The 10,790-nt window shown below is 38.9% G+C and overlaps 1 protein-coding gene across 2 annotated transcripts; it reads right to left on the bottom strand.

The window, feature by feature from the left end:
• Positions 1-264: 264 nt before the first annotated feature.
• LOC308364648 (receptor expression-enhancing protein 6) lies at positions 265-5,480 on the bottom strand. Of its 2 annotated transcripts, none has more exons than XM_080837848.1 (6): positions 5,377-5,480; positions 5,126-5,289; positions 3,421-3,514; positions 3,129-3,267; positions 2,130-2,298; positions 265-650 (listed from the first exon to the last, which is right to left on the bottom strand). In XM_080837848.1, exons 2-6 carry the CDS (start codon positions 5,241-5,243, stop codon positions 613-615), a joined length of 558 nt encoding a protein of 185 aa, XP_080693974.1. In that variant the 5' UTR covers positions 5,244-5,289; positions 5,377-5,480; the 3' UTR covers positions 265-612. The 2 variants fall into 2 exon arrangements, with proteins under 2 accessions (XP_080693974.1, XP_080693975.1); XM_080837849.1 differs by having other exon boundaries at positions 5,126-5,285; positions 5,377-5,447.
• Positions 5,481-10,790: the final 5,310 nt, after the last annotated feature.

The raw sequence follows: 10,790 nt of genomic DNA on the forward strand, positions 1-10,790 counted from the left end.
GGATCCCATTTAGAGATCACTCACCAAGAGGGGAAGTGATTTCAGTCAGGTTACTTTGCTCTGCCTTTCACATGCAGACAGTACATGATCAATGTTTTCAACCAGTGTCATGGAAGAAAATGTAGTAACACATTGAAAGTTAAGGCATATTCTATAGTTATTGGCTCAGTATCAGGAAGATAAGAAGTAGTGTTTGCAATCTTGTGGAATAATTACATTTCATGAGGAGGACTCGAACACTGAATGTCATTTAAAATGTGGATACCAGATTCACAAAATATTTCCATTTTATTTTCTTTCAGGCAAGGAGATGAAGATGTATCAGACATACAAACAGACAAACACAGTAATAGGAAAAAAGTGACAAAGGCTAACATTAAAATGTATAACATTCCCCATTTCCAAACTCTTAAACGTCTACTCCACAGTGACTGAACATTCGTCTTCTTTTTTAAAATAAAACAGTGGCTGATGGTGCTTGGCATTTGGCTCAGATGCAATATTTGTAGTGCCGTGTTGATCAGAAAGTGTATCATCCAAAACCCAAGTGATCCAATTCAGAAGAAAGGCACCTTGGTAAAATAGATGGTTTCATGTGGTGAATCATCAAATTCACTGGGCTTTATCATGTCCAACAGCCAATCTGGCAGCTAAAAGAGAGAGGGAGGACAAGAGGAAATCCTGTGTTTGAGAGTGATAATGTAAAAACTATTCAAAGAGAGATAAAAAAAAAAAATACAAAATAATAATAATAAAAAAAAAACATATCCAGAAGAAGGTATTAAATCCATCCAAGAGTTTTATCTAGGTCAAATGTGTTGTACTCACAGGTATTGAAAATGGCATGGTGGTAAATGTGTGGGGAAAATGAAACCAGTCCAGAAGCGCTCCTTCTCTGTCTACAAGTTTTCAATTGGGTTTAGGCTAGGGTCCCATGGCCATGAAAGAAGCCTAATTGTGTGGTTACTTAATTTTGATTGTTGATCATAACATATTTGGGATCCTCGTTGAATCATCAAACCATGGCTTAGAGTATGTTTTGTGCAAGGTGTGGTTAGGGGATTTAATATGCTTTTGTACATATTAGTCCCCCTAATGCCAACTCTGCTGTGTTCTACCACAAAGCTCAACTTAGGTATGCCTCACAAAAGGGCTCAGTAGCATTGAGAGCAACATTAATACCTGGCAAACTGGGGCTGCTTTTTCTGCTGATAGAACAGAAAATAGCTATTCTACTGTTATTTTGAATCATCTGATTCTGTAACTCATACCTCTGGATGGTACTCTGTCTTACTGAGACCTTAACTGTTGGCATCTGAACCCTTTCCCCCAGATGGCCTCCTTCCTGCAATCACCCTTTGTCCTATGTTCTCACCCCCTTGGCAATCCAAGCCCTAAAACTGCAAATGTCTAGGGATTTTGGCATGATTAAATGCCCCATCAGCTCTTATTACCCCACACTGTGCCTAAAACACATGACTTGTCCATTTCAGGCAGCCTCTTTTTAGAATTTATGAGTAGCATGCTTTCATGAATGAGCATCGTTGTATTCATAGTGAGTTAGGTTGTCCAGCCTTCTTCCCAAAGACTATGGAATTATCATTTTCTGTATTTGAACAGCAACCTTAGCTTACACCCCATCCCCTTATGATTACTGTGTATAATAATCTGGTTATGAAACTGACCACAAATGTCACTGCTGGTGTTCATTACTGTGTGACAAAGTATTAATCTTCACCCCATACAACAAGTGTTGAAATCCTCTATTGTGGTACTTCACTGGAGCCCTGGAACCCTTGTAAACACTGTTTTACTCCCAGCTATGGCATATGTAGCAGGGAAGGACATGTTTCCATGAATTTCTTAATACATTCCAATTTAGATTTCTGGCCGGTCACGTCTGCTGTAGTTGTGTGTCGTGCCATGTTGTTTAAAGGTTCCGTTTCGCTACTATAGCACAACACAAGAGTTGTATGCATCTGGCTGGCTCCCTACCCGACTTGTTGTTTTTTCTTTAGCATCAGCAATAAAAAGCAGAGAGCTCCAGGACTGATTGTTGAGTCAAGTCAATTATCTTTTCCACAACACAATGCAGAGAGGGAGAACACACTCATGTTAGACATACCCACCTTCTTTTGTAACCGATTCTGCAGCATTCTTGGCCTTGCCACTCAGATCTCTGACCATGCAGTCCATTGCCGATTCATGCTTGAGGAAAAAAGGCCGTACCAAACGAGTGTAGATGATCTGGGATCCATTCCAGGACACTGGAGCCATGCACCACAGTAGAAAGACACACTAGGAGGGGGAAGTGCAGACACATGGTGTTCTCAGTTTAAAGTCCACATTGAAGCAGAGACACACATTACTAGGACTTCTCCTGATTGGTAGTTGTGAAGCATTTTAAAATGTCAGAATGTGCATTTAAATGACCAGAGTTTCAGGTACAAGACTATTCCAATACATTACAACACACACACACTCCTTGAAGACTGATTAAAATGTCTAATTTTGAATAATTCCTGCTAATACTAACTGGAAAGTTTAGGAAAGGGTTCACTAAAAGAACTAATTCAGTAGATTTGAACAACCGGCCTTGGCCATCCTCCCGAACACCAATGCCAAATCCATTTAAACTTAACCACCCGATAAATATACGTCGAGCAAGTCCTGGATTAAAGGTTCAAATGTACAGGTCTTCCTACTCATTAACCACACTTGGTAACATGCATACTTCAGTGACGCCTTTGGCATTAAGTCTTCTTTACTCAAAACCTCAATCACAGCAATTGCAACAAGGCAGTTAACCTTTACATAATAACCATACACTAAAGTGACCATAACAGGGCAATCAAACATGAACATTGAATCCTTCATTTCAGTTTAAAAATGCATTCCATCAGCAGCCACTTCACCGTCAAGGTGAGCAAATTGAACTTGACAAAAACGTATTCTAACACACTAGCCGAGCTGAAAAGCAGATAGCACATTTCCTACTAAGGTTTCCCAATTTAAACATTTGCCTTCACAAATTAAAGTGCTATCCATTTCTTAAATGAAAAGGATCAAAAATCAAGCTGTACAGAAATCAAAATGCGTGAAGACTAGGAGTGTGTCCTGGGCCTTACCTTTCCAGCGTAATAAAATGGAAACCAGAAAAGAAAAATGTCTGAAAAGAATTCTCCCACACTGAAGAGTCCATTAACCACCCAGTAGGTCAACCACTTTGTGTCATCTTCTTTGTTATTGCTTTCAATGGCTTTGATGCTGTGAATCACAAATACATGACTTAGTATGCTTTGTCTGACTAAATGCTCATACAAGTAATGCAAATCCTTATGTTAAATAATAATGAGTGTTATTAGATACCCTTTCACATGGGTAATTCATTCATCGAGCCATTAGTTTTATCATACTTACGACAAATATGCTGGGTACACAAAACCGATCAAGTTGCAGAGCAGAGATGCACCGTACCCAAACAGCAAATACAGCACAATAACTGCCACAAAACCTGTTGAATAAAATCGAAATAGTCACTTTAAAGCAGCATGCACAACTTTAACAGGACTGGAACAATACCAAGGGAGGACACTGCATCACATGAGCTACAGGCAGTGCCACAGTATACCAGGATGTGAGATGAGCTGAACAGGACACAACAGCAAGTTCAAACAAAGTCTACAAACAGCTTGCAGCAGTGGCAATCATCCGACTAGTTTTAAAATGGCAAATAAACTCCAAAAGACTGACATGCACAAACACCTTTCTCCATCTTGAGAGTTCAGTTTTGTTCCTTGTATACACCCCTGAAGCAACTTCTTGCTTCAGGCCAATCCAGCAACATAACTGTTCAGTTAAGTGGAAATGCAATCTGTACAACACTTTACTGATGACACTCTAAAGCTGCAGGACATTTCAGCTATGCTCCACAACACAGTGCTAAATTCCACAAGTATGCAAATGATTGTGGTAAACTGTGATTTGCTTGCCATTTTTAAATAAGAAGAGCAGGTTTGGGGAGTTGGTTGTAGAATGCTAGGCCTCATCCAGGACAGACCCTGGGGTCTTGGGGCCCTATGAATTTGCATTAAGGAAATTCTGTTTTTCCACTGATTTTAACTTTCAAAGGCCCAGTTTTACACATACTGCTTACAAATTCCAATGGTCCAAGCAGACAACTTTAATAGTATATTCCAGAATCTTCAAACCAACAATCTCAGCATTGTCAGAAAAAAACCTTAGTCCCATCTTCAAACTGTTCTATCAAACATTTTAAACACCATTCTGCCAACTTCTGACTTATTTTAAAGATGCAATGGACTGTTGACAACTGTTGTGTGGAAACCATGCACGGTGGCCCAGGCCCAGCACTCAATAACAGCTAAACAAAATCAGCTTCAACTCAAGGTTTCAAATTCCAGGTTCCTGAAGTTTAAGAAGCAGTTAATTGATCAATTACTTCTCCCTTTTAATACAATTAATTTAAAGCATGCAGCCAACTGAGCTGTCTCGCCTTGGCAGTTCACAGATATGTGGAGACATGTTAAAAATATCTCTTGAGACCAGCTGTTGGTAGATGGAAATCAGAGCCATTTCATAGGGAGTTCTCCAACTTCTTCATCAACAGGGAAAAGAAGAACGACCTTTGATTTTATTACAGGTGCAGTGATAGAATGGTGTGCTACCTTGATAACCGAGGCCCTGTTGTACTGACTAAGGCTATGACTTCGGCAGAAACTGCCATGCTCTGACTGAAAAGCTAGCTTAGTGGAACGGAGATTTTAAACCAGCAGCCACAGGGACTGATTGAAGTCATGTGACAAAACAGACAGTTTATCTAAAATAACAGAACAGAGCGAATTCACTTCTTGTACATGTTTTCTAACTGCATTTTAAGAGTTGAGAACGTGTTGACTTAGTACAACAGACGGTGTGTATGCAAACTATGTATGCCACCATTTGAAATGGGTACTGTAGCAGGTCCGTGCTAGCTAGTGGTCACCCAATCTTCTCACTATACGCTGATTTGGCATAACCCTGAATTACATTACTGGCCGAACGACCGTCAACGCCATCATGAATTTCACATGGCAACAGGCTCTTTTTTTAAATGACGACTTACCCGTAGCAATATACGGTTTCTGGATTCCGGTTTTGTCCTCCAGCTTTCCCAATATGTCTGTGATGACATTCTTCTCTTTAAAAAATCCCTCGGACTGTTCTTTGATTTGAGCGAACATATTTTCTGGTTGGACGGGCAGAACACTTGCTGGTAGACCCTGCTAACTTAAAACATAAAATACGGTACAAACTTAGACAGGTGACATTAAGGGTATGACCTCATTTTTTGTAACAAAAGGCATATCAACAAACCTCGACACACGTTCGTCCTCCCCAAACTTTCTAAAAAACGAGGTCGCAAGCAACTGTTCGCCGCTCGCTGCATTCACTTGTGGCGTCAGGATGCGGGAGGAGCCATTACTGGTGGCGATATTACTGGGTGAGAGACCTGAACAAAGTACAGGTGATCAGCATCAAGATATTTTTTACTCATCCCATTTACTACCTCGATCATCATATGCTCTTCTGATGTTGAAGCGGTGCGCTTTACAGGCGGGGTTGGTATTTTCAATTGGTCGTCTACGTGGACACGGTATCGTCTTATTTAAAATATAATTTCTTATCAGAGACTGTAGTAGCATTGCTAACTAAGTCTTGAGTTCAGTGAATTACGTTAGTTTACAAGTGCATCAAATACGCGGTAAAAACGGTTGTCGAAATGCATCATCTTTTCACCAGGAGGTGGCACTGCTCTCGTGTATCAAAGCAAGAATTCAAAGTTACTTTCGCCTGACCTGTATGGAGGACCAAGCCTGCCATATTTACAAATGAATGAATAGATAAATAAATGTCCACATCCATGCATTTAGACAGAAATAAATGTATTAATTAATGCACAATTGTCAATCACTAGTAACTTATAATTTACATTTATGTATGTATTTGTTTCTATAAAATACGGACATTTATGAATTCATTCATTTGTAAATATGGCAGGACTGATGATCCTCCATAGACCTGACCTTAGTTTTTGCGATTCATTCAGTAACATTAACGGCCATACAAATACGATCCTTTATGAGCACGGCGTTTTGAAATCCAGGCTGGGCTCTTTTTTCATTTTTCCTTTAAAGTTCAGAGAAAAAAAAATTGATTTCATATCCAAGGCATTGCTTTTTGTTGTTTCTATGTTTTTCTAACATAATTGATACAAACATATTTCTCATTTATTCACACAAATATTTATCACAATAGATAGTGTAATAAGGGCACCTTAAGCTCATGGAACTAATTGCTGTGTCTGTATTGATATCCTACTTGAAACTAGTCCATATAGGCCTGCCTACACAATCGAAGACTAACTAATTAACACTGTCCTAACTTTTGTCAACAGAAAAGGTGTATGTGGCCATACTTCATTATTAGTCTTCTTTTTTTACTAGGTATGGGCAGAAACCAAATGCTTACTGAACTCTGCCAACTGTTTGGTTAGACTGTCAACAGGATTATGCAAAAAACTAGAAGGCCAATTCTCATGAAACTTGATGGAAGGGTTTAGAAAGAACCATTCATTTTTGGAACGGATCCCCCTATTATTTTTTTGTTTCGTTAACATTGCGAACACTGTGGTCCTGTAGTGGAGAATGCGTGTGTGTGAGATAGGAAGGGAGAATATAAACAAAGATGCTGTAGTACAAGGCTGCCATCCTATTGCCTTTTCATAGACACTTTAACTTGACCTCAATGGAAAACAAGAACATTTTATTGACGTGGGTCAAACTGGTCAAACTTATATTTTCAAAATAAGATGTGCTTTTCTTTTAATGTAATAAAGAAACTTGTTGCTGCCACTTTTTTTTATCTGTGCTAGATTATGGTGACCTTTTATACATGCACACCTCGGCTCAGTGTCTTCATAAGGTTGACACAGCATACCATGCTTCCTTGAGGTTCATTACAAACTGTAAAGCTCTGACTCACCACTGGGCTATACTCCCAGGTAGAATTGCCTGCTCTGACCACTCGTAGGCTCTGTCACTGGTACTCTTTTGTATATAAGGCAATTCGTGGTCTGCTACCATACTACCCATGTGTCCTAATTAAGAAGAAAAGTCCCGTCAAATACTCTTTGCGTTCGCAGGACTTTTTTATGCTAACCTCGGCATCGAATATGTTGCGAAAGGTCTTGAAACTAAATTAATTCATCTTGCTCAGTGCTTTTAAACTCAAAATAAAAAATCTTGAGACAGATTCTTTAATATGTAAATGTTTTTAATGTACCTAGCTACGACACTAACTCCTTATTGTTGTCTTCTTTTGTGTTTCTGTCGGTAACTATGTTTGTATGTATGCTGCTGCCTGTCTTGGCCAGGTCTCCCTTGACAAAGAGATTCTTAATCTCAATGGGTTTTTCTCCTGGTTAAATAAAGGTTAAATAAAAAAAAAGTTGCGTGGGTTGTTGTTGCTGCAGCAAGGAATTGTGAGGGGGTACTATCTAATTTTCTTTCGTAAAGGATGCTCCAGTGTTCCCTATGCTAAAGAAGATACGAAAGGAAGCATTGAATCACCTTTCCTTAGCATTTTGAGAATCCAACCAGCTCTTATCATGGCTGCCATTTAGATACCCTGGGTCATTTCACTTAGTTATGAACATTCCTTGGCAATAACACTATCCGAACAGATTATTCCTGAACCGTCTCTAATTTAAATCTCGTAGAAGCAGAAGTGGAGTGAGTGATGGCTGTCAATCATTCCAATGGGCTCCTCCCGAACCTTTTGTTCCAGTCAAATATTCTGACTGCTTTGCACTTAGTTGCCTTTTCTATAACAGCCTAAATTACTACTTTAAATCAGTGATAGCTTACATCACAACTTTCCTTCAACATAAGCTTGTGTTTTGTGTTTAAAAGAGTTCTAAATGCTTTTCCCATGGAAAATGCAGAAGAAATATTAGAAGAATAAAATATTGAAGCCATACTGGCCCATTTCATTTGACCCACATGTGTTCGTCCTATAGGCTACTTAAACATAACTGAAATACGTTCAAAAAGTAGAGTAGTGAGTGCATGCGTGCAAAAGGATCACAGGTTGGTTTCTTCTTGACCAAATTGTACAGCAGCCTTTAATTTGAGCTCAATGAACAAGATAAGGAGATTGGCAGCCAATGAAACATAATAAAGTGCTGTAACTGACAATGTACATCAAACCACCGCTTGACTGTGCTTGCTTGTGCTTGCTTGTGCCCTGGTCCATAGTTGACTGTGTTAACTTTCATCACATTTCATCATGGAGTAATTTATCCTATTGTGAAGACATTCTAGCCTCTTAAATTAGAAAAAAAAGTTTATTATGCTTCTTCTCAGGTCTAATGATGGGCACCTTGGCAGTGGCCATTATTACATTATAATTAGCAATGTCTTTAATTCTGCTGTGAGGTAAAGGTTATCAATGTAATGAATGAAAGTAAGTTTAAATTAGCTAGAATGAACAAACAAATGTACTAGTTTACCCTGAGTGCATGTTTATTCATTAGCCACCCGCATCATGGCCAACAGTCCTAAATGGTGACAGTGCTGCATCCTATATCAGACCTGGCCTAGTCCTTTTGGCCTATATTGGTTGAGGGATTTTTTTCTTCAGGGCCATTGTCGTCAGCTAGATTTTGTCACTACTGGCAGGGCACTGTAACATTTAGATGCTGGGCCGGCCATGCTCTCCTGACAGTGCTGTGATATGGTTAGGTCAATTTGTCAAATAGGTCAAAGTTATTTTTGTAATAGTTCTTCTATTAAAATAATGCTGTAAAGTGAGGATGCTTTTAAAAAAAAATGACCTGAATAGTTTTTTCATATCAAAACAACATTAAATGTTTGGTAAACAGAAACATAATAATGAAATCAATATTGTGTGTAACTAAATCTACCTTTAAAACTAAGTTTCCAAGGATTCTAAGTGTTTGTTAAGGTACTCGGCAGGCAATTTGCCACAGGTTTGTCTGTGGATTTAGGTTGTCTCAGTTGCCTCTGACTCTTAATGTAATCCCAGGTTACACTGGTTTCAGTCAAGTTTCTCATCTGGTCTGTTGCTTTGTCCCTGTCTTTCTTTAACCGTATGTATAAATGTCTCCCTGGAATGTGTAGCTAGTTTCAAAGGGAAAGTTTACTCATTAATGTTGAAGACAGAGAATAACTCTGTAAGACAAATGTTTTTGTGTAAGATCTAAAGTGCTTTTGCACAGTACTGTATATTACTGTTATTTCCATAGGCAAAAAACATAAGCTCTGAGGTGTGGTTAAAAAAAAGATAGGCATGTTATTTGCAGAAAATACACAATGAAAAGTGTAAAACCCATAAGTTACTATGTATAATATAATTGCATTGCTATTATTTCTTACAACCCTTCACCAACCTCCATTCTTTCCTTCTTATCTGGGCCAGGAAAACTACATTCTTCTTTCCCCAGAGGCAATCAAGACAATCGGACACACACATGACTTTAAGAAGTGACAGTAGCGTGCCGTCAGAAATCCCATTAAGTCCATGACGTTAAGTGTGGGGGAGTATGCCCTTTGTCTGCGAATAGCTTGCCAGGAAAATCTGCGTAAGAGCAGAGAAACGTTTAAAGAGAGAGGGACAACACAAGCACATCAGCCCCTAGGATAAGGACACAGTCTACAGTCAATGCAAAAAAACAGCTTCCTTTTATGCAGAAAACCTGCCTTGGCAAATCAGGCTATGTAACGGTCACTCACCAAGTCTTGGTATAATATGTTGCGCTGAGACAACATCTGGTGATTTGAAAGTCAAGATATTATCTGACTGTTGTCTGTCAAGCAATTGTCAAGTCTGTCAAGTTTCTTTTTTTTCCCTTTTTTAATGTTGCAAAAAAACATTGCCTTTTTTGGCCTGTGCTGTGAGTAAGGGACCTTCATTTTAAATTTGCATCAATTGTTTTACTTTTAAACATGTAACATAAATCCAGACACAGAAGTTGTTTTCACTTTTGTTGCTGACATTGCTATGAAGGTAGAATTTGAATTTCAAACAAAATTTGTATGAGATGTTTTATTATGCCACAACGTACCTTATCTATAGAACACAGGCTGTTACTCTGTCAGGCTGAAAGGATGGCAGGTGCAAAAATTTACAGTAAACATTTACACCTCCTTGATAGAGTTGAACAGATACCAAAGTTGTCAACAGCTGTCCATGCCATGGATGCTCAAATGAATATCATATAAAGGAAACCCATCTGTGTCTGTATGTTTTGAACAAATCTGATTTAGATTTATACCAATGGATCCGTTTCAAGAGTGGTTTTATACCATTATGGATCCTGGCAAAGGTACTTCTACCAAATGATAATTCTCAAACATTTGATTCAGAATTGTGTCAAACATCTTGTTGGTATTGACAGAAAGTGAAGCATTTACACCGCTTCCACACACTAATTTTTAACCTGTCATCTTGGACTTAAACTCAAATGCTAAAACATCAATTCACGAAAGGCCATTAAACACCACCATACCTCTCCATTCTGAAAGTCACTAGACTTACACGTTTACGACATCTGTAAATCCCTGAGCCATGCTAAGTCTCCAGTAGCGAGGAAAAGCACAGCAAGGCAAGCTTTACCTGGAGTTGGCAGCCAGTCTTCTCCTAAGACTAAGTCCTTCATTGTGTCAACCTGCCAACACACACACACACATCCTGCGCTCGACAGCATT

The sequence above is a fragment of the Sprattus sprattus genome, assembly GCF_963457725.1.
Source record: "Sprattus sprattus genome assembly, chromosome: 4".
Classification (NCBI taxonomy): domain Eukaryota; kingdom Metazoa; phylum Chordata; class Actinopteri; order Clupeiformes; family Clupeidae; genus Sprattus; species Sprattus sprattus.